The sequence below is a fragment of the Artemia sp. Qi Xiang Cuo genome, chromosome 4, assembly GCF_049724085.1.
Source record: "Artemia sp. Qi Xiang Cuo chromosome 4, ASM4972408v1, whole genome shotgun sequence".
NCBI lineage: Eukaryota > Metazoa > Arthropoda > Branchiopoda > Anostraca > Artemiidae > Artemia > Artemia sp. Qi Xiang Cuo.
The window spans coordinates 75376740-75402549 of NC_142797.1; the positions used below are offsets into that span (position 1 = coordinate 75376740).

The window sequence follows — 25810 nt, forward strand, 5'->3', positions numbered from 1 at the left end:
CACTTAAAAAAATCACTATAACTTAAATTTCAGTACTAATGAGGCCTCTCACGATAATATAGGACTACTGGCTCGATACGATCACCCCTGGAAAACAAAAAACAAACAAACAAATAAACACGCATCCGTGATCTTTCTCCTGGTAAAAAATACAAAATTCCACATTTTTGTGGATAGGAGCCTGAAACGTCTATAGTAGGGTTCTCTGATACGCTGAATCTGATGGTGTGATTTTTATTAAAATTCTACAACTTTTAGGGGTTGTTTTCCATTTTTTTCGAAAATAAGGTAACTTTTCTCAGGCGCGTAACTTTCGATGGGTAACGTTAAACTTGAGGAAATTTATATATTTGAAATCAGCTCCTTTAAAAAGCTCTGTTTTTTAGAGTTTCAGTTACTATTGAGCCGGTTCGCTCCTTACTTACAGTTCGTTACTATTTTTAGTCATTAAATGGTCGTACTCTTTTGATGCTAAACTTATAACAAAACCCTGTTTTAATGGTCTCTTTTTAGCAACATTCAAGAGTTCGTTTTAGGACATTTGTAGATTCCCAAAAATATTTCTATTAGAACTGACTTCAACTGTTTATATTTTCTACAGTGATTTCAATAGAGAGAAAGTTACTACCGTATCTAGTTTTGTGACGTGACCTAGTTTTGGGTGAAGCTGTACATAATAGTTCTTTCCAGTTTTGTTTGTACAAGCAGCATATGCAGAGATCTGTCTAATTATGTGAGATTTTCAGGATTGCGGAAAAAATACCTGCTTCACAGCATAATATTATTACAATATTATTTTTTCCCTATTAAAAGAAACATTTCAAGAAATAGATCCTTCTGCTATAACCCCTATAACTTCCATGATCTTAACACATTTATTTCTATTAAAATATTAAATAAAAAAAACAAGTTTTTTTTAACTGAAAGTAAGGAACGAGGTTAAAACTTAAAACGAACAGAAATTATTCCGTATATGAAAGGGGCTGTCCCCTCCTCAACACCTCGCTCTTACGCTAAAGTATTTCTTTGTTTAAAAAAAATAGAGTTGTGAAAAAGTCAAACTTTAGCGTAAAGACCGAGGCGTCGAGGAGGGGACAGCCCCTTTCATATACGGAATAATTTCTGTTCGTTTTAAGTTTTGACGTTGTTCCTTACTTTGAGTTAAAAAACCTTGTTTTTTTATTTAATTTTTGAACGTTTTTGAATTAATGCAGGTTTTGATTTTGGCTAACCGTATATGAATAATTAAAAAAAAAATTGAATATTAATTTTACTTTTATTTGGTTAAATGGCTTTCTCGAAACCTGTTAAATTTTATTTACGAACGTTTTTATTAGTAACAAATATACGTAACTTACGAATTAACTTACGTAACGAACCTCTATATTCTTATATTTTTAATACGTATATTAGAGGGCTCGCCCCCTAGTCAATACCTTACGCTTTAAGCTAAAGTTCGAATTTTGTTCCAATTCTATAAAAATGACCCCTTAATCACAAATGCCGTTAATTAAAATAAATAGCTCTTATGAAAGTACTAAATAATCTTTGGCTTAAAGAGCGAGGTATTGAATAGAAGATGAACCCAATCATATACGTAATGCTTTCTGTCGTTTTAAGTTTTTATGTTGCTCCTTAATTTCAGTTAAAAAACTTGTTTTTTTTATATATAATTTCTGATCTTTATTTAAATAATGCTGGAAAATCCGGCGCCCCCTTCATAGCAATGTCCCTTCTCCCATGAAAACTTTCTTCATCGTAAGATCCTCCCATATAACCCCCGACCCACTCCCCCCCCCCACTACCAGAAAAAAGCTCCTCTGAAAACGTCTGTATACTTCCCAATAACCAATATTATATGTTAACAGTGGGTAAAGTTCATATTTTTCAGCCCTCCCCCCGGGGACTTCGGGGGATTAAGTCATCCCAAAAGACATAGTTATCATATTCTCGACCATGCTGAACAAAATGGCTATCTTAAAATTTTGATCGGGTGACTTTGGGAAAAAAATGAGCGTAGGAGGGGGCCTAGTTGCCCTCTATTTTTTTGATCACTTAAAAAGGGCACTATAACTTTTAATTTCCGGTCCAATGAGCCCTCCCACGTTATTCTAGGACCACTCGGTCGATGCAATCACCCCTGAAAAAAAAAATAAACACGCATCCGTGATCTTTCTTCTGGCAAAAAATGCAAAATTCCACATTTTTGTAGATAGGTGCTTGAAACCTCCGCAGTAGGGTCCTCTGATACGCTGAATATGATGGTGTGATTTTCATTAAGGTTCTATAACTCTTAGGGGGTCTTTCCCCCTTTTTTCGAAAATCAGCCAAATTTTCTCAGGCGCGTAACTTGTGATAGGTAGGACTAAACTTGATGAAACTTATATATTTGAAATCAGCATTAAAATATGATTCTTTTGATGTATCTATTGGTATCAAAATTCTGTTTTCTACAGTTTCGGTTACTATTGAGCCGGGTCGCTCCTCACTTACAGTTCGTTACCACGAACTGTTTGATAGGAGAGGGCAAAATTAATAAATGAAAATATTTAATAAATTAAAATTACAAATAATGTAGTAGTAATAATTAAGTAATTAAATTAATAGTAAATAGCTAATTTAAATAATAAGCTAAGAAATGATTGAAATACAAACTATTAAGTAAATGAATAAATGAAAAATTGTGCTAAAATTTGACCTGGAAATTTTGCGGGAGACAGGGGGGGGGGATGGTACTAATCAAGATTTTGCCCCGGGTGCAAGAGATTAGAACCACCACTGAAGTCACTACAGTTATAGAAAAATAGAAGAACCAGATAGGAAAAAGATGATATAAATGCAAAACAACTACATAATTAAATAGCTTTGGCCTGTGAATAAATTTTAGCTATCATACTGGAAAGCTAACGGATACTGTACTGACTTTTTTTTTTATTATTGCTTAATACCAAGGTTTTCCTTTAATTTACTAGTAGGGGAGTGCTGGGTGACGATAGACGGCCTATTATTATTCAGATAAATATCCCCTTTTCTTTGGAAAATTCCTTTTTTCATTTTTGTAAACCTTTAATCTTTCTTAACATCCTTTTTATTCTCATCAACGAATACGTTATAGCTAATTGACTCGCTATTACATCTTCTTGTTGCGAACACAGATTTAAAACTAGGGGCTGCCATACTCGTATATTTTGAATAAACTAAATCATCTTCTAAAGGGGTTTTCCCCATATATCTTAAGCAAGTTTTTTGCTCTTTTTATCATCATTTTGGAAATCTGCTTTAATTTTATCGTTTTGGTTTTATTGTTTTAACTTATACTCATATGATTAGCCATAAGGATTTTTGATAAGTAGCCTAAACTTTAAATCCACTTCTTAATTAATCTGGTTATTTTAGAGGTAAATGGGATTTTATTTTTTATCTATTGATTTGCATTCAATTAAGCAGAATAGCCTTTGTAAAAACCAACAAGTTATTAGTTCAGTATATATGATAAGATAATCCAGAGATACTGGGGAAAAGATATCCCTAGAACCCGATGATTTTGCTCCCAACAAAAATGCAATTTCCTGTTACCATTATTAATTAATTACAATCTCATAACTTTCTTTAAAAATATTTAATTTTGATCTGATTTAAGCAGACAATATCATACATATGTTGTGATCTGCCTAGATGCCTAGTAGCAATTGAAACTATTACTCTGACGCAGACAGATTTACCGTTTTCATGTGCTTTGATATGTGCTATTTTGAAGAAACTTTTTGCAACTGTTAATACATTTATACTATGGACTGGGAAGATATGCTCAGGGTTGCCACCCGTTGAGGTTGACTTAGTGATTTTTTTCAATAATCTAGTGATTTATGTGATCATTTTTATGTAAAGAGAATATAAAAAATCGCTAGAAATATAGATAAGTCACTAGGGGTGGCAACCCTGGATACATTGGTGACAGCTCAACACTCATAACTTGCAACCGATAAAGACTGGAGACTTTTTGTAGATGCTCTAGGTGAAGGCAAACGAGGATCTAAAGTGTAAGGTAATTGAAACAGTAGAGTAAAGTAAAGTGAAAAGTGAAGAAAGAGTAAAGTGAAAAAGTCCATTTTAAACAGATGTTTTTATGTTTTTTAGATCTGAAGGACTTTATATAATCTCATTTTATTACAAGGTGTAAATGTCAAGATTTTTATTTCGTAAGCTTAGCTGGGCAGCAGGTTATTATTTTCATATCTTTCCATTGGCTTTGGATTTTGCTCCCACTTTTCAATAAAAATAAGATATATTCAATTTAATAAATTATTAAATTTTCATTATAAGAAAACTAAACAGTTTTGGTGTATATACCTAGATCAATGTAAAAATATCCTTTATCAAGGTACAATGCATCAATTTACAAATATCTTTTAACAAATATCAACGTACAAATATGGCTTTACCAGATAAGAAACACTATAGAAAAATTCCGGTGGTTCTTCTGATATTTAACTGTAACATATGCTATGTTAAAAACTATGGCATACACTCATTACGTTTTGCGTACACATAATCATGTTACTTTCTAGTTACGAATTGTGTTTCCTGATGCTCGTGCTTCCATATTGGACATCGCTCCTACGGATCGAAGTCAGCGGGGTTTAACAGGATCCCAAGTGCAAATGAAAATACTGTTGGCTTCAAATATCACAATATATGATGAGATAACCATCTCCCTAAGACTAAAATTATTCCAGATTTCAAATAGTGATGGAATAGAGGTTCCAGGAATTTCTTTCAGTATATATTCAACAATAATATCTGAATGTAAGTGTGTTTGTTCTTTCTTAAAATTCTGGCATATTTAGTAAATTGGGCGTTGCAATCAAGAGAAAAGCTGCACTAGAAGATACTATCTGGAATATGTCGTATGGATAAAACTTCATTTGAAAAATAAAATTCTCAATGGAAAAGAACTGCTATCCGAACCTAATGGAATATTCTATAAAAATAGTATTTTCTAAGTGAAGGGTAATATAAACGCTATGTTACTATGAGAAAAATATTAAACAGTTTCCTTGTTCAACACCAAATAACTGTTTTTTTCTGTATTCTAGAATCTGATAAACTCTAGTAGTAAGCTAGGTGTTGATCCAGGACGAACAATGGGACTAAAAAGACCTACCAGACAGGTTTCTGAGTCGACAGTCAAGCTGGTCAGATTCCTGGACCAATCAGAGATGTTTCTTGATACACCATATAAAGACAGGCTGAACATGTTTCTGAGTCAAAACTTGTGAAACAGGTTAATAAGCTCTAGCTTAAAGGTATCTGAGATCTTGTCCAGTATCGCCTACATTATTAAAGGTATCAAGGGTAACTAATTTGCATAAAACTATCTCAATTTTCAAAAAAGTTATCCTATTTGCATAAATCTGGTCTGAATGATATGATTACTATATATTCAACTTTCAGAAGTCAATTGATTTAAGTACACTCATAAGGTTGAAATTTTAATTGTGGCAATGTATAATATTCTTTAGCAATGAAGTATATTAAAAAGTTGAAACTAATAGAGCCGACCCCCTCCTTTTACTTTTGTTTTGAAGTTTAATTTTTTTAAACTTTTTTTATATATTTTTTTTAACATGGGAATTTTTTTCAACTTTTTTTTATATGTCTTAGAATGACATGAAACAAACTTAAAACATAGAAAATTCACATTTAATATTATCTAAATTCAAAATGAGAAGGATATAGATATGTTATTCGTGACTTTTACTATTAGAAAAATAAATTTTTTAGTAGCCCTTTTTTTGGACTGAATTTTCTTAGACTTTTATTTTAAGAAATAAATTTTATTTTAAAGAAATTATTCAACTTTTTTCTACGTATCTTAAAATGAAATATGCTGTGCCAATTGTACTCTATGGCTGCTCTTTGACGCTATGCGACTATACCAGTGGTACTCTATGGTTACTTATCAAGACTACATAGTTTTTTATGTGTATTAAATCAGTAATTTTCGTAAATTGGAAGGATAACCACCGATATCATATTTAAAAAAAAGTGAAGATGAATTATTCGACAAAAGTGTATGCACGCGATAAAATCATTGTTGCGTCGAATGCTGACAAAGATCAATATTTGAACTACGAAACTAGCACTAGTGGTAACACTATTGGAAACGTACGCCTGCGTTGTCATGACAGTGAGAGTTTAGGTTTCCTTGGACTATCGAAACCATTCAACATCACTCATGGTGGATATGTAAGAGTGAGATCTCCAGAGAAGTTAGTGCTAAGAAAACGCAAACATAAAAATAATAGTTAATGAATATGAGCATTTTCTAGCTAATGGTTCTGGTAAAACGTTTCCTCTTGATAGATCCTATTGCCATCGTTCCCGTATTAATATTCATATCAGAGCGAAGAGGAAAAGAAAGGCCAACTGTTGCACTAATATCATAAATCATATCTTGCCTACATTCCAGAACTGATAACTTTGCAAATACATTATGAGAATAAACAGTGACATCATTAGGAAAATAAAAAGGGCATCGGTAGACAATATCACCATTAAATATAGAAATAAATTGACGGAATATTATGCCCTCGTGAACAGTATTAATACTACTCATCATATAATCGATGCACCAATTAATGCCAAAGATGAAATGCATATTGAACCTGTAGATGACACCCCAATAAAAATTTTGTATGACTCAAAATGGATTAATGATTTTTCTACGGATTACAAACTAAGAGAAGAGAATAGCTACAGTATCAAGAGAGAACATGATGAACTAATTTATGGAACAAATTCAAAATGCCCAAAGTTGTTCAATGATAACTTTAATGTATAATAATATATGTAATATATTTTTTATATTAATATTCTACATTTCGCTATTTCATTAAAAATATATAATGCATTACTCTGTTATCTTTTCCTTATTTTTGAAGTTTGCTAGCATATCAAACGTTTAGAATGTCTATTAAAAAAATCAGAGATGTAAGAAAAGGAATTTTCATCATATGTTGGATAGATAGGTTAACATGGACAAACTCTAAGTATCAGAATGAATAAATTTCTTATCAACATCTTTTATCGGATAGGTCGGATAAAATTGATAAAATATAAGTATTAGAGTGAATAAATTCTTTATCAACATCCTTTGCCGGATACGTCGTTTAACATTATCAAAATCTAAGTGTCAGAGTGATTAAATTCTATATCAACATCTATTGTCGGATACACAGGATAACATTGACAAAATCTAAGTATCAGTGTGAATAATTTTTTTCTATCAACATCCTTGTAAGATATATTGGAAAAAATTGACATAATCTAAGTATCAGGCTAAATAAATTCTTTATCAACATATTTTGTTGGATACGCAGGATAACATTGTCAAAATCTAAGTATCAGAGTTAATAAATTCTTCATAAACGTCTTTTGTCAGATACTTCAGATAACATTCACAAAATCTAAGTATCAAAGTGAAGAAATTCTTCAATATCGTCTTTTGTCAGATATGCTTGACAACACTGAGAAAACCTAAGTGTCAGAGTGAATAAATTCTTTATCAATGTCTTTTTACAGATACATTTGATAACACTGACAAAATCTAAGTATCAGAGAGAAGAAATTCTTAATTAACATTTTTACTCGATATCATTTGTCGGATACATCGGAAAACATTGACAAAATCTATGTATTAAAATGAATAAATTCTTTATCAACAACTTTTATCGGATACGTCGGATAAAATTGAAAAAATCTAAGCATCATAATGAATAAATTCGTTATCAACATCCTTTGCTTGATACGTCGTTTAACATTATCAAAATCTATGTATCAGAGTGACTAAGTTCTATATCAAAATCTATTCTGGGATATATAGGATAACATCGAGAAAATCTAAGTATCAGAGCGAATAAATTTTTTCTATCAACATCTTTGTCAGTTACATCGGATAAAATTGACAAAATCTAAGTATCAGATTGAATAAATTCTTTATCAAGATCTTTTGTTGGATATGTCAGATAACATTGTCAAAATCTAAGTATCAGAGTGAATAAATTCTTTATCAACTTCTTTTGTCAGACACATCAGATAACATTCACAAAATCTAAGTACCAGAGTGAACAAATTCCTTATCATCGTGTTTTGTCAGATATGCCTGATAAAATTGATCAAATCTAATTTTCAGAGTAAATAAATTCTTTATCAATGTCTTTTGACAGCTATGTTTGATAACACTGACAAAATATAAGTATCAGAGTGAATAAATTCGTAATTAACATTCTTCATTTGTCGGATACGTCGGATAACATTGACAAAATTTATGTACTAGAATGAATAAATCCTTTATCAACATCTTTTGTCGGATACGTCGGATAAAATAGAGAAAATCTATGTATCAGAGTGAATAAATTCTTCATCAACATCCTTTGCTGGATGCGTCAGATAACATTATCAAAATCCAAGTATCAGAGGTAATAACTTTTTTTTATCAACATCTTGTCAGATACATTGGATAAAATTGACAAAACATAAGTATCAGATTGAATAAATTCTTCATCAACATCTTTTGTCGGATACGTCGGATAAAATTAACAAAGTCTAAGTATAAGATTGAATAAATTCTATATTAACGTGTTTTATCGGATACATCGGATAACATTCACAAAATCTAAGTATCAGACCCAATAAATTCGAAATTATTGTCCTTTGTCAGATACGATTGATAAAATTGAGAAAACATAAGTATCAGAGTGAGTAAATTCTTTATCAATATCCTTTGCTGGATACTTCGGTTAAAGTTATAAAAATCTAAGTATTAGAGTGATTCAATTCTATATCAACATCTACTCTCGGATTCATAGAATAACATCGAGAAAATCTAAGTATCAGCGTTAATAAATTTATTCTATCAACATCTTTGTCAGTTACATTGGAGTCAGAGTCAGAGTGAATAAATTCTTTATCAACTTTTCTTGTCAAATACATCAGATAACATTAAAAAAATCTAAGTATCAGAGTGAATAAATTCTTCATCAACATCTTTTGTCGGATTGGTCGGATAAAATTAACAAAATCTAAGTTTCAGATTGAATAAATTTTTATCAACGTCTTTTGTCTGATACATCGGATAACATTCACAAAAATCTAAGAATCAGACCCAATAAATTCTTCATCATCGTCTTTTGTCAGATACGCTTGATAAAATTGATAAAATCAAAGTATCAAAGTAAACAAATTCTTTATCAATGTCTTTTGACGGATACGTTTGATAAAATTGTCTAAATCTAAGTATCAGAGTGAACGCATTCTTTATTAACATTCTTTATCGACATCATTTGTCGGATACGTCGGATAACATTGAGAAAATCTATGTATTAGAATGAATAAATTCTTTATCAACATGTATTGTCGGATACGTTGGATAAAATTGAAAAAATCTAAGTACCAGAGTGTATCAGAGTGATTAAATTATTTATCAACATCTATTGACGGATACATAGGATAACATTGAGAAAATCTAGGTATCAGATGAATAAATTTTTTATTAACATCTTTGTCAGATACGTCGTATAAAATTGACAAAATCTAAGTATCAGAGTGCATAAATTCTTTATCAACATCCTTTCTCGGATACGTAGGATAACATTTCCAAAACCTAAGCATCAGAGTGAATAAATTCTTTATCAATGTCTTTTGTCGGATACGTCAGATAATATTGAGAAAATCTAAGTATAAAAGTAAATGAATTCCTTACCAATGTCCTTTGTCAGATACGTTTGTAAACATAAATAAAATCTAAGTATCATTAGATAAATTCTTTGTCAACATTCTTTATCAATATAATATGTGGGATACATATGTTAAGACCAACAAAATATAAGTTTCAGAATGAATAAATTCTTTATCAACATCTTTTGTCGGATATATCGGATAAAATTGACAAAATCTAAGTATCAGATCAAATAAATTACTTATCAGCATCCTTTGACAGATACTTCGGTTATCATAATCAAAATCTAAGTATCAGAGTGATTTAAATTCTTTATCAACTTCTATTGTTGGATACATAGGATAACATTTACAGAATATAAGAATCAGAGGGAACAAATTTTTTCCATCAACATCTTTGTCAGATACATCAGATAAAATTGACAAATTACAAGTATCAGATAGAATAAATTATTTATCAACATCTTTTGTCAAATACGTTGGATAACATTGTCAAAATCTAAGTTTCAGAGTGAATAAATTATTTATCAACTTCTTTTGTTGTATAAATCGGATAACATTCCCAAAATCTAAGTATCAAAGGGAATAAATTTTTTATCATCGTCTTTTGTCCGATACGCTTGATAAAATTAAGAAAATCTAAGTATCAGGAAGAATAAATCCTATATCAGTGTCTTTTGACAGATATGTTTAATAACATTTACAAAATCAGAGTATCGGAGTGAATAATTTTTTTATTAACATTTTTATCAACATCATTTGTCGAATTTGTCGGATAACATTGACAAAATCTATGTATTAGATATAATAAATTCTTTATCAACATTTTTCATTGGATATGTCGGACAAAATTGACAAAATCTAAGTATCAGAGTGAATATATTCTTTATCAACATCCTTTGCTGTATACGTCGGATAACATTATCAAAATCTAAGTATAAGAGTGATTAAATTCTATATCAACATCCTTTGTCGGATACATAGGATAAAAATAGCGACGAAGACCACACTGCCTTTCCATCACAAAACAACAAAAGTACGAAGAACAAAAGGGAAATCTTTTTGTAAGACAGTGGAAAAAATTTGAATGAATATTATGGCCCTATGTCCAAGGGCCGTCCTCAGCAAGACAAAAACATATAAAAGAAAAAAGACTCACAACAACATGCGACCAATAAAACCAAAAAAGTGGAAATTCTTTCAAAACAATCCTAGCATCATTACTTCAGCGAAGTTCAACCAGGACTGATTAAAAGTAAGGTAAAACAAGACGATTCAATGAAATGAAAGAAAATAAATTAAAAACATGTTCTTATTGGTACTCCAGCCTTTTTGGCAGCTAACCTCTAATGCCTTTTTGTGATCGGGTATGTTTTAATCTCTCTTGGTTTTTTAAAATATTTTGTAAGATAATTTTTTATTAAATTTGTGTATATAGAATTTAGTGTATATTCACCCAAGTCACTCTTTAAGGAAATATTATTATTAATCTTAAGTCTGATTTCAATTGATTCTCGTACTACCAGCTTTATGCCTAGGTCATTGCTAATAAGGGCAGATTCATCAAAAAGTATATTGTGGTTAGGATTTTCAAAAATATGGCTGCCTAATGCAGAATCAGATGAAACAGTGGAAATATTAGAATTTAAAGCTTTGACAATATCATCTTTATGCTGTTGTATGCGCTTTTCTAAATTCTGGTGTGTTCTACCTATATAATATTTGCCACAATCGCATGGTATTTGATAGACCCCTCTTTGGCGAGTAACTGGGGTTTTATCTTTACCAGAATTTAGAAAATTTATGATTCTAAAATTATTTGTGAATACTACATGCAGATTATTTTTTGTGCAAACTTTTTTAAGATTTGTAGTGATTTTTGGGATATAGGGAGGTAAATTATATTTAAGGGCTTGTCAGACATCTCACTTGGTAAGCTATCATTAATTTTACGGGAATGTCTTTTCAGTCTACAGTTAATTACATTATTAATAAATATCATAGGATACCCATTTCCAAAAAGTATGTCCTTGATAAAGTTTAATTCTGCTGTGATGTGGGAATCAGAACAAATATTTAGGGCGCGATCGACGAGGGATATTACGACTGCTCTTTTAACTTGAGGGGGTGGTTTGATGTAAAATGCAAATATCTATTATTTTGTGTTGGTTTTCTATAAATAGTAAAATTGAGTTTATCAAAGCTACGAATAACTAACACATCCAGGAATGGGATTTTATTTGCGATTTCAATTTCTAAGGTAAACTGTAAATTTCTATCATATGTATTAAGGTGATCTAAAAAGCCCGTTAGCTCATTTTCCCCATAGTTCCAGAGTGAAATTACGTCATCCATGTACCGTCCCCAAAAGATATGTTTCAAAAAATACGAATCTAATGCCCAATTTTCAATATGTTCCACATAAATATTCGCCAGTAACCCGGAGAGGGAGCGCCCATCGCTAAGCCCTTAATTTGCTGGTAAAAAGAATTGCGGAATTGGAAATACATTGAGTATTTGTTACAGAGTTTAACCAAGGTCATTAAGACATCACAATCTATTCCTGCTGCTGAAGCTTCTATTAAGTGATAATTTTCTTTGATTTTATTTTCTAATAACTGTTCAGATGCTCAAAATGCTTCTTTTGATAAAATCAAAGAAAATTATCACTTAATAGAAGCTTCAGCAGCAGGAATAGATTGTGATGTCTTAATGACCTTGGTTAAACTCTGTAACAAATACTCAATGTATTTCCAATTCCGCAATTCTTTTTACCAGCAAATTAAGGGCTTAGCGATGGACGCTCCCTCTCCGGGTTACTGGCAAATATTTATGTGGAACATATTGAAAATTGGGCATTAGATTCGTATTTTTTGAAACATATTTTTTGGGGACGGTACATGGATGACGTAATTTCACTCTGGAACTATGGGGAAAATGAGCTTAAGGGTTTTTTAGATCACCTTAATACATATGATAGAAATTTACAGTTTACCTTAGAAATTGAAATCGCAAATAAAATCCCATTCCTGGATGTGTTAGTTATTCGTAGCTTTGATAAACTCAATTTTACTATTTATAGAAAACCAACACAAAATAATAGATATTTGCATTTTACATCAAACCACCCCCTCAAGTTAAAAGAGCAGTCGTAATATCCCTCGTCGATCGCGCCCTAAATATTTGTTCTGATTCCCACATCACAGCAGAATTAAACTTTATCAAGGACATACTTTTTGGAAATGGGTATCCTATGATATTTATTAATAATGTAATTAACTGTAGACTGAAAAGACATTCCCGTAAAATTAATGATAGCTTACCAAGTGAGATGTCTGACAAGCCCTTAAATATAATTTACCTCCCCTATATCCCAAAAATCACTACAAATCTTAAAAAAGTTTGCACAAAAAAATAATCTGCATGTAGTATTCACAAATAATTTTAGAATCATAAATTTTCTAAATTCTGGTAAAGATAAAACCCCAGTTACTCGCCAAAGAGGGGTCTATCAAATACCATGCGATTGTGGCAAATATTATATAGGTAGAACACACCAGAATTTAGAAAAGCGCATACAACAGCATAAAGATGATATTGTCAAAGCTTTAAATTCTAATATTTCCACTGTTTCATCTGATTCTGCATTAGGCAGCCATATTTTTGAAAATCCTAACCACAATATACTTTTTGATGAATCTGCCCTTATTAGCAATGACCTAGGCATAAAGCAGGTAGTACGAGAATCAATTGAAATCAGACTTAAGATTAATAATAATATTTCCTTAAATAGGGACTTGGGGAATATACACTAAATGCTCTATACACAAATTTAATAAAAAATGATCTTACAAAATATTTTAAAAAACCGATAGACATTAACACAGAACCGGTTACAAAAAGGCCTTTGAGGTTAGCTGCCAAAAAGGCTGGATTAGCAATAAGAACATGTTTTTAATTTATTTTCTTTCATTTCATTGAATCGTCTTGTTTTACCTTACTTTTATCAGTCCTGGTTGAACTTCGCTGAAGTAATGATGCTAGGATTGTTTTGAAAGAATTTCCACTTTTTGGTTTTATTGGTCGCATGTTGTTGTGAGTCTTTTTTCTTTTATATATTTTTGTCTTGCTGAGGACGGCCCTTGGACATAGGGCCGAAATATTCATTCAAATTATCTCCACTGTCTTACAAAAAGATTTCCCTTTTGTTCTTCGTACTTTTGTTGTTTTATACATAGGATAACATTGACAAAATCTAAGTGTCACAGTTAATAAATTTTTTTATCAATATCCTTTGCTGGATGCGTCGGATAACATTATCACATTAACATTATAACATTATAAAGAATTATTTAAATTTTATTGTGTCTTATTTAATTCTTTTTATTTGACATAATCAATTCGTATCGTATCGTAAGTATCAGAGTGATTAAATTCTATATCAACATCCTTTGTTGGATACATAGGGTAACATTGACAAAATGTAACTGTCAGAGTGAATAAATTTTTTATCAACATCTTTTGTCCGATAGATCGGATAAAGTCTACAAAATCTAGGTATCAGTGTGAATAAATTCGTTATCAATATCTTTGTCGGTTACATCAGATAACACTCATAAAATCTAAGTTTTATTAATTTTGAATTTATGCATCGTTGCGATGCATCGTGCATCGTTGTGGTTAGTTATGCATCTAACTAACCAGTAGTTAGGCTATACTGGTTATTGATGGCAACACACCCACTCAGACACACAGTCATAGTGAGAGAGATATGCAAAAAGTTTAGTTAATTTAGGTTTACTTAGAGTGGCGCACGATCCATTTCGTCAAATTTATCCGATGTAACTGACAAATATGTTGGTAGAAAATAATTTATTCACTCTGATACTTAGATTCTGTCAATGCTATCCTACGTGTTCGTCAATAGATGTAGATAAAGAATTTAAATCAACCTGATACTTAGATTTTGATAATGATAACCGACGTAATCGACAAAGGATGCTGATAAAGAATTGGTTCACTCTGACACTTAGATTTTATCAATTTTATCCGGTATATCCGACAAAAGATGTTGATAAAGAATTTATTCATTCTGATACTTATATTTTTTCGATCTTAACCTATGTATCCGACATATGATGTTGATAAAGAATGTTGATAAAGAATTTATTTATTGATCCTTAGATTTTGTCAATGTTAACAAACATATCTGACAAAGGACATTGGTAAAGGATTTATTTACTTTGATACTTAGATTGTGTTAATGGTATCCAACATATCCAACAAAAGACGTTGATAACGAATTTATTGACCCTGATACTTATATTTTGGCAATGTTATCCTACGTATCCGAGAAAGGATGTTGGTAGAGAATTTATTCACTCTGATACTTAGATTTTACCAATTTTATATGATGCATCTGACAAAGATGTTGATAAGAAATTTATTCACTCTGATACTTAGATTTTCTCAATGTTATTATATGTATCCGTCAATAGATTTTGATAGGGAATTTAATCACTCTGATACACTCGGATACTTAGATTTTGTCAATGTTATCCGACGTATCTGACAAAGGATGTCGATAAAGAATTTATTCAATCTGATACTTAGATTTGATCAATTTTATCCGATGTATCTGACAAAAAGATAATGATACAAAATTTATTCACACTGATACTTAGATTTTGACGATGACAGTGTTTATTCATTCTAATACATAGATTTTGTCAATGCTATCTGACGTATCCAACAAATGATGTCGATAAAGAATGTTAATAAAGAATGTATTCACTCTGATACTTAGATTTTTTCAATGTTATCAAACGTATCCGTCAAAAGACATTGATAAAGGATTTGTTCACTCTGATACTTAGATTTTCTCAATTGTATCAAGCGTATCTGACAAAAGACGATGATGAATAACTTATTGGTCCGATGCTTAGATTCTGTGAATGTTATCCGGTGTATCCGACCAAATACGGTGTTAAAGAATTTATTCAAACTGATACTTAGATTTTGTTAATTTTATCTGATGTATCTGAGAAGATTTTGATAAAAAAATTATTCACCCTGATACTTGGATTTTGTCAATTTTATCCGATGTATTGGACAAAGGATGTTGTTAAAAAAATTATTCACTATCATACTTAGATTGTTAATGTTTCGTATGTATCCGACGAAGGGTGTTGATATAGAATTTAATCACTCTGCTACTTAGGTTTTGATAATGTTTTCCGACGTATCAAGCAAATGATGCTGATAGGAAATTTATTCACTCGGATACATTGATTTTCTCAATTTTATCTGACGTATTCGGCCAAAGATATTGATAAAGGATTTATTCATTCTAATACATGGATTTTGTCAATTTTATCAATTTTAAAAGAATGTTAATAAAGAATTTATTCACTGTGATACTTAAACTTTCTCAATTTGTCAAGTATATCTGACAAACGACGATGATAAAGAATTTATTCACTTTGATACTTAGATTTTGACAATGTTATTCGATGTATCTGACAAAAGATGCTGATGAAGAATTAATTCAATCGGATAGGCCTACTTAGATTTTGTCAATTTTATCCCATGTAACTAACAAAGATGTTGATAGAAAATTTTATTCACTCTGATACTTAGATTTTAACGATGTTATCCTGTGTATCCCAGAATAAATGTTGATATAGAATTTAATCACTCTGATGCTTAGATTTTGATAATTTTAACCGACGAATCCAGCAAAGGATGTTGATAAGGAATTTATTCACTCTGATACTTAGATTTTCTCAATTTTATCCGACGTATCCGACAAAAGATGTTGATAAAGTTTTTGTTCATTCTAATAAATAGATTTTGTCAATGTTATCCAACGTATCCGACAAATGATATCGATAAAGAATGTTATTTAAGAATTTATTCACTCTTATATTTAGATTTTGTCAGTGTTATCAAAGGTATCTGTCAAAAGACATTGATAAGGAATTTATTAACTCTTATACTTAGATTCTCTCAAGTTTATCAAGAAGAAACGCACTTTGTCCTGCCAACACTTGACCAGCTTGTTCTAAGTGATTAGGGACAGTGTGGCCATGTTCACCCTATGCGAGTAATCACATGGTATGTCCAGGGTGTGAGAAATAAGGTTGAACAAGTACTAAGGGACCTACGTGGTGTTGATCTTATTGCTGTTGTGGAGTAGTGGGACAGTGACGATAAGGTGCCTAATTTTGAAGGATACTGGGTACAAAATGTGGCGCGTAAACCAGCAAAGAATATCAGATTTTATGCAGGTATTTTGTTGTTAATTGGGCAAGGTCGTTTCCGTAAACATTCTTGAATTTCTAGTGTATTTGAGAATATTATATGGGTTCGGATCCATCTTGTTAGTGGTAAAAGTTTGATTATAGGTGCCGTGTATATTGCCCCCCAGAATAGTTCGTATGCAGTAGAAGTGACATGGGATTTATTAGAGGAGGAGCTTAGGCAATTACGATCACATTTTGAAAAGCATTATTTTTTGGTGGTGGAGGACTTTAATGCTTATTAGGGAATATGTAAGGAGATTAATCAAGTTTCATTTGTTCATACACCGGACCTGATACCTGATATTTATGAGACATCTAGAAGGAGCAAGGATGCTGAAAGAAGGGTTAATTGTTGGGGAAAAAGGCTTCTGGAACTGTGTTCAGACAATGCATTAGTGATTGGAAATGGAAGATTTGCGAAGGATGGGTAGGAGGGTGATTTTACCTGTCTGTCGGTGACAAAACCTAGTGTAATTGATTATGTTTTGGTTGGTATTGAGCTCGTGACCCTGTCAGTTTATGTTGAGGTTCTTAGGATCGTAGGCTCTGACCACTTACCAGTTGAGATTAAGCTTTGCATTGGAAGAGGAGTTCCAAGGAATAAAAAAGGTGATAGTCCTACTAGTAGGGTTACAAAGTATCTTTGTTTTTTAGGAAAGTTTTTAAAGAGTGAATGGAGTAAAGAGGAGCTCGAGTCGACGAAAGAGGAGTCGAAAAGAGATATAGATGAAATTTTGGAAGATTTGGGTTTTGTAATTTATGAGTGTGCTCGTGTGTCAGAGAAACCATATATGAAAAGGAAAAATTGTTTTTTTGATGATGAATGTAGTTCTTTTAAAAAGGAGTTGGGGGAGTTACTAGATTTGGTAAATGCTTGCTCTGTAGAGGAAGAAAGGCAGAGTTTGTTTTTACGGTTTGAGGAAAGGAGAAGGGAATATAATAGGCTAAAACGGAGGAAAAAATGGGAGAAAATCGGAGATGAACAGAAAGAGATAGAGAAGGCTTATATGGTAGGGGATACAAAGTAATTTTGGTCAGGAATAAGGCAGGAGAATGGACAAAGAAAAGGCCAGTTAAAAATCCCTGAAGCTGATACTTGGCCTAGTTTTCTTGAGAGTATAGATGAAGATTCTAGTGGCCTTGATAGTGAAGAATCAAGGGTTGCTCCGCAGTTTCAGATGAATAAAAAAAATAATGAGTTAGTGAAGGAGGTAACCTCAGATGAAGTTAGGAAAGTAGTTAAGAAGATGAAGGGAGTATCAGGTCCAGGAATAGATGGTATACCAGCAGTTTTGTTCAAGAGGTTTCTTGTTTTTTTACTAGTTTTAGTGAGTATTTGTAATAGAATTATAAATAGTGGTGTATGGCCTTCCCTATGGAAAGTATCGATTATGGTACCTCTATTTAAGAAAGGTAGTCCTAGGGATCATAATAGTTATAGGCTTATAGCATCAGCGCCTGCACTTAGTAAAATTTTAGAAAAGATTTTTGACAATCGGTTGTATGAATGGTTGGAGGGTTATGTGGTAATTAAAGAGGAGCAGGGGGGTTTCAAGAAAGGGTATAGTACGTCGGATAGAGCATTTGTGTTAAGTGTACTGATAGAGAATTATGGATCAGGTAGAAATAAGCTGTATGTTGCGTTTCTAGACTTACAAGAGGCATTCGACAATGTAGTTAGAGCTCTCCTTGAAAAGTGTTTAAGAGATGTAGGTCTACCTTTAAGTTTTATTCGTTTATTTGTTGGTATGTATTCTGGGACTACGTCTATGGTCAGGGTTGCAGGTTCGGGAGTTTTCAGGCTATTTGACCTTAAGAAAGGAGTGAAGCAGGGCAGCACCGTGTTCCCGAGACTGTTCGGTTTGTTTTTGAATGATATGGGGGAGTTTCTAAAAAAATGGGCTCCAAAGCTGTGTCTTGGAAAAATTAATTTTGGTGTTATTATTTGCGGATGACACTGCATTCGTGGCGAAGTCGGCAAGGAAGCTTTAGATATTACTTGATTTAATTGAGGAATATTTACAAGTGAAAAAGTTACAGCTTAACGAAATGAAAACTAAAGTGGTTGTTTTCAGTGAAAGGAATGAAAAAAAGGATAATATATTTGTGTTTGGAAATCAACAATTAGAAGTAGATAAAAAAATAAATTATTTTGGTTATATCTTCCAAAGTAATGGTGGATGTAGTTCTCATATAAAAGAAGTGTTAAATAGGAGAAGAGCTGCAACATTTTCACTTTTCAGGAATAAAATTAGTGGAATAAAGAAGTTGTCTTTGGATAAGAGGTTTTTTTATCTAAAATTATGCCGATTCTCCATTACGGGGCAGAGATCTTGGGACATGAGAACGCTGCCCGGTTAGAAAGCATTCAGCTAGTTTTTTTTCAGAGATTGTACGGGTTGCAGAGAATGACCCATACCCAGTACAATTACCCAGTGATAGGTTACTTAAGGCTGCATATGATGAGTTACTTCAGCTACATAGGAAAATATCTTGGCCTTTTAAAGTTAAAGAGGTACTGGATAAGACAGGTTTTTCTTTTGCATGGAATGATGGTCTTGGACCAATTAGTCAAAAATTACAGTTGGACAAGGAAATCAAGCGGGTGCAGGAGGACCAGACCATACAGAAATGGGGTAAGGAGATTAAGAATTCGGAAACTTTAAGGTATTATAAAGAGGTTAAGATAAGTTATGGTCAGGAATTTTACTTTAAGTTAAATTTACCGACTAGATATCTTACATATTGGATGCAGCTACGATCTGATTGCCTTCCGATTCGTTCGAGATTGAAAGTTTTTGAGAGGAGGAAAAGTGTCCCGGAAGGCAGGTTTGCTTGCCCTATTTGCCAAGAAGAAGAGGAGAATTTGGAGCATTGTCTGATTCGTTGTCGAGGTCTTTTGGGGGTAAGGGAAAATTTATTTGGGAATGATGGAGTGCTGCTTTCTGATGCCTTGAAAAGTACGTCGTCACAATTTATTTGTCGAGTGGGAAGATATCTTGATGAGTAGTTTGCAAAAAGAAGAGAATAGCTTTTATTTTATTTTTATTTCTTTCTTTATTATTGTAACGATTCCTGTAATTTGTTAATCTTGTATGTTATTTGTGTACATGACCACATTTTGGCTTGATATACCCGTTATTTTATCTTATCTTATCTTATCTTATCTGACAAAAGACAATGATAAAGGTTTTATTTGCTCTGATAATTGGATTTTGCGAATGTTATCTGATGTATCCAAAAAAAGAAGTTAATAAAGAATTTATTCACTCTGATACTTAGACTTTGACAATGTTATCCTACGTATCCAACAAAAGATGTTGATAAAGAATTTATTTAATCTGATACTTAGATTTTGTCAATTTTATGAGATGTATCTAGCAAATATGTTGATAGAAAAATATATTCACTCTGATACTTAGATTTTGTCAATTTTATCCTACGTATTCGACAATAGATACTGATATAGAATTTAATCACTCTAAAACTTAGGTTTTGACAATGTTAACCTATGTATCTCGCAAATGATGTTGACAAAGAATTTATTTGCTCGGATACTTAGATTTTATCACCTATCCGACAACAGATGTTGATAAAGAATTTATTCATTCTGATCCTTAGATTTTGTCGATGATAACCTATCTATCTGATATATGATGAATAAATATTCCTTTTCTTAAATCTCTGGTTTTTAATAGAAATTCTAAACGTTTGATATACCAGCATACTCCAAGAATAATGAAAACATAACAAAGTAATGCATAATATATTTTTAACGAAATAATGACATGTAGAATATCAACATAAAAAATATGTTACGTATGATACATTATTAGTGACATTGAACAATTTTGGATATTTGAATCTGTTTCCATAAGAAATAGTTCATCATGTTCTCTCTTGATACTTTATCTATTGTCTTCTCTTAGTTCGTAATCAGTAGAATAATCATTAATCAATTTTAAGTCATCCACAATTTTTATTGGATTGTCATGTACAGGTTCAATATGCGTTTCATCTTTGGTAATAATGGGTTCATCGACTATATGATCAATAGTAGTAATAATATTCACCTGCACATTATTTTCCATCAATTTATCTTTATATTCATTAGTGATATTGTCTGCCAATGCCCTTTTAATTTTGCTAGTGGTGTCACTGTCTATTCTCACATTGTGTTTACAAAGGTACCAGTTCTGGCATGTAGACAAGATATGATTTATGATATTAGTGCAACGGTTGGCCTTTGTTTTCCTCTTCTCTCTCATTTGAATATTATTACCGGAACGATGGCAATGGGATCTATCAATTGGGATCTACCAATAGTGTAACCACTGGTGATTGTTTCGTAGTTCAAATATTGATCTTTGTTAGCATTCAACGCAACGATGATTTTATCGTGAGCACACACTTTCGTCGAGTAATTCATCTTCACTTTTTTTAAATATGATGTCGTTGGTTATCCTTCCAATATAAAAAAATTACTGGTTTAATACACATAATAAACTAAGTAGTATCGAAAACAATAGAGTACCACTGGTATAGTCACATAGTGTCGATGAGCAGCCATAGAATAACATTGGTACAGCTGCATACATATTTCATGTCATTTTAAGATACGTAAAAAAAAGTTGACTAATTTTCTAAGTCTAATGAAATTCAGTCCAAAAAATAAGTGCTACTACAAACATTATTTTTCTAATCGTAAAAGTCACGACTAATATATCTATATCATTCTCATTTTAAATTTGAAAAATATTTAATGTGAATTTTTTATGTTTTAAGTATGTTTCATGGTATTCTAAGACATGTAAAAAAAGTTGAAAAAAATTGTCTTGTTAAAAAAAATATACAAAAACTTTAAAAAAATTAACTTCGAAAAAAATAACAAAGCGGGGGGGGGGAGGGAGGAGCCCAAAAAGTTGGAGGGAGGGGGCTCCTTGGAGGTTAGGGAGAGGGACTCCTTGGAGGTTGAGGTCCTTGGTGGTTAGGGTCATTGGTGGTTGATGTACTTGATAGTTCAAATCCATAACCATCTCCCTAGTTTGTTTCTTAGGATTTTTTAGGACTGTTCTGAGTTTCTAAATTAAAATTATTTTCGTGGCATATACAACTTTATTAGTTTCAACTTTTAGCATTCAGCTTTTAGATCATCTTGGCGCCTACAACTCTATTAGTTTCAACTTCTTAGCATACGCCAATGCTAAAGCATATTTTATATTGCCCCCATCCCTCATTGTGTGCTTATGTATTATAGTGACCACAGCCGAGAAGTAAAGTTAGGTCAAGTCACAAGGTCATCTTGGCGCCTACGACTCTATTAGTTTCAACTTTTTAGTATACTCCATTGCTACAGAATATTATACATTGCCACAATTAAAATTTCAACCTTATGAGTGTACTTAAATCAATTGACTTCTGAAAGGTTGAATAAATGGTAATCATATCATTCAGACCAGATTTATGCAAAGGGGATAACTTTTTGTAAATTGAGATAGCTTTATGCAAATGAGTTATCTTTGATACCTCTAATAATGTATGCGATACTGGACGAGATCTCAGATACCTTTAAACTACAGGTTATTAACCTGTTTGACAAGTTTTGACTTAGAAACATGTTCGGATTGTCTGTATACGATGTATCGTTCATAGAAACATCTCTGGTTGGCTCAGAATTCAGACCTGCTTGACTGTTGACTCAAACACCTGTCTTGTATGTCTTGTTTGTCCCATTATTCGCCCTGTATCAGCACTTAGGTTACTACTAACTCTATTATATATATAAAAAACACATAAGAAATTAACTGCACATAACCACCCCCCCCCACCCAAAATGAAAAAAAAAAACACAACTAACTTGTATTGCTACGTATATTTTGTTAACAGACAATAAATCAAGGAAAAAAGACAACATAATAGTAGTAATAAATAATAATAAAAATAGCAATAATAAATATAACTAAATAAGTGAAGGTTAAATAAATTACACGATCAAAATCAATATTCAACCATCTTTCAATAACTATTCTCATATAATAATAATAAATGCAAAGAAAAGAAATAAATCAAATATTCATCAAAGTGACAAAACTGATATCAAAGTTACAATCAAAGTGAAAAAATGGGTTTGTGTCAACCTTGGAGTTTTTTTTATCTGATGTTTGAACTATTTTTAACAAAATTGCTATCTCAAAACTTTTATCGGATGGGTTTGGGGAAAAAGGGCGTGAGAGGACTAGATTAAGCTTCGGTCTCTTTTGACTCTTTAAAAGTAAACTAGAACTTTCTATTTTCAATCAAATGAGCCTTCTCTGAAGTTTATACGAGTATCACTTCTAAAGAACCATATATATCCCCAGAGTATAACTTAAAATGCCTATCCCTGGGCTCTGGGGGGTTGTGTCGACCCTGGAGTTTTAATATGTGATGGTTGAACTATTTTTAACAGAATGGTCACATGAAGTTTTTGTCGGATGGGTTTATCCATCCAATAAACCCAGAAGCGTGGAGGGTGGGAGGGGCTAGTTTCCTTCTGTTCTTTTTTCACTCTTAGAAAATGAACTACAAATTTTAATTTCCATTCAAATAAACCCTCTCTGAAGTTATACGAGTATACCTTCCATAAGAGCCATATATGCCCCCAGAGCAATACTTACAACGCTTGCCCTGGCCCTGCGGGGTGGGGGGGGGGTGTCAACACTTTTTCTTATCTGATCTTTGAACTATTTTTAACGAAATGACCATACGCAAAGGAGTTCTTGTTATATAATCCTTGAACTATTTTTAAATAAAATTGCTAACTCAAATTTTTTATCAGATGTATTTGGGGAAAAAGGGCTTGGGCAGGGGGGGACAGTTGCCCTCTGATCACTTTTGACTCTTAAAAAAGGCACTAGAACTCTCGATTTCCAATCGAATGAACCCCCTTTTAAGTTTATACGACGATTCTTTCTATATAAAGTACCTCTGGGAAAAAAAATGAATGGAGTGTGGAGGGAGGCTAGCTGCCCTCCATTCACTTTCGACTCTTAAAAAGTGAATTACAACTATCAATTTCAAATCAAATGAGCCCTCTTGGAATTTTATACAAGCATCCCTTCCATAACAACCATATATGCCCCCAGGGCATAACTTATAACGCCTACCCCCGGGCCCTGGGGGTCTGTGTCGACACCGGAGATTTTTGTTATCAGAACTTTGAACTATTTTTAACAAAATTTCTATCTCAAAGTTTTAATCTGATGCATTTAGGGCGTGGAGGAGGGGGGCTAGCTGCCCTCCGATCTCTTTTGACTCTTAAAAAGTCAACAAGAAATTTCAATTTCAAATCAAATGTGCCCTCTCCGAAGTTTATACGAGCATCCCTTCCATAAGAACTATATATGCCCCTAGAGCATTACTCATAAAGCCTGTCTCTGGGCCCTGGCGGGTTCCGTCAACACATAAATTTTTCTTATCTGACCTTTGAACTATTTTTAATCAAATGGATATTATAAAAATTTTATCGGATGGGCTTGGGGAAAAAGAGTGTGGGGGGGGGGGGCTAGTTGCCCTTGGATATCTTTTTACTCTTGAAAATTGAACTAGAACTTTACAATCTTACATTGATCAATTTACAATCAAATGAGCCACCTCTGAAGTTTATACGAGCATCCCTTTCATAAGAACCATATACGCCCCCAGGACAACACTTACAAAGCCTATCCCCAGGACTCTGAGGGGCGTTTTTAATAACTAATTTTCGAACAATTTCAAAAACACTGGCTATCTCAAAATTTGTAGCGGGCGCGTTTGGGGAAAAAAGAGCGTGGGGGTGGGGCTAGTTTAACTCTCTTGACTCTTAAAAAGTGAACTAGAACTTTCAATTTCCAAATTCCAGTCACTTTCGACTACTAAAAAGGGTACTAGCCCTTTGAATTTCTTATCGAATGAGCCTTTTTTTAAGGTTCCACGACAACGCCTTCTATAAAAACCTTGTATGCCCCCAGGGCATAACTTAAAACCTTTGCCCTGAGAATTTAGGGGGATTGTCCTCCTCAAAAACATATTTTCTATCTGAAAATCAACTACGCTGAACAAACTGGCTATCTCAAAATTTTGATTGTATGTGTTTGGGGGAAACATGGGCGTGGGGGGGGCTAGCTGCCCTCCAATCACTTTCGACTATTAAAAAGGGCACTATCCATTTGAATTTCCAATCGAATGAGCCTTTTTTGAAGTTTCTATGACACCGCCTTCTATAAAAACCTTATATGCCCCCAGGGTATAACTTAAAACCCTTGCCTTGAGGGTTGTGGGGGAGTGTTATCCTCAAAACATATTTTCTATCTGGAAATCAACTACGCTGAACAAAATGGCTATCTCAAAATTTTGATTGTATGTGTTTGGGGGAAACATGGGCGTGGGGAGGGGGCTAGTTGCCCTCCAATAACTTTCTTCTATTAAAAAGGGCACTGTCCCTTTGAATTTCCAATCGAATGAGCCTTTTTTGAAGATTCTACGACAACACCTTCTCTAAAAACCTTATATGCCCCCAGGGCATAACTTAAAAACTTTGCCCTGAGGGTTGTGGGAGAGTCTCCTCCTCAAAAACATATTTTTTATTTTTAAACTAATACGCTGAACAAAATGGCTATCTCAAAATTTTGATTGGAAATGTTTGGGGAAATGATGGGCCTGGGGAGGGGGGGGGGCCTAGGTGCCCTCCAATCACTTTTGACTATTCAAAATGGCACTAGCCCTTTGAATTTCCAATCGAAAGAGCCTGT

At 32.7% G+C, this 25810-nt stretch overlaps 1 protein-coding gene across 1 annotated transcript in view; it reads left to right on the plus strand.

The window, feature by feature from the left end:
* The window catches only part of LOC148953439 (uncharacterized), a 135051-nt gene that overhangs the window by 53834 nt on the left and 55407 nt on the right, over positions 1–25810 (plus strand). Inside the window, exon 5 of the mRNA XM_089087961.1 lies at positions 4569–4806. Within this exon, the coding sequence (XP_088944087.1) occupies positions 4569–4806 (238 nt within the window). The remainder of the gene's footprint in view (positions 1–4568; positions 4807–25810) is intronic.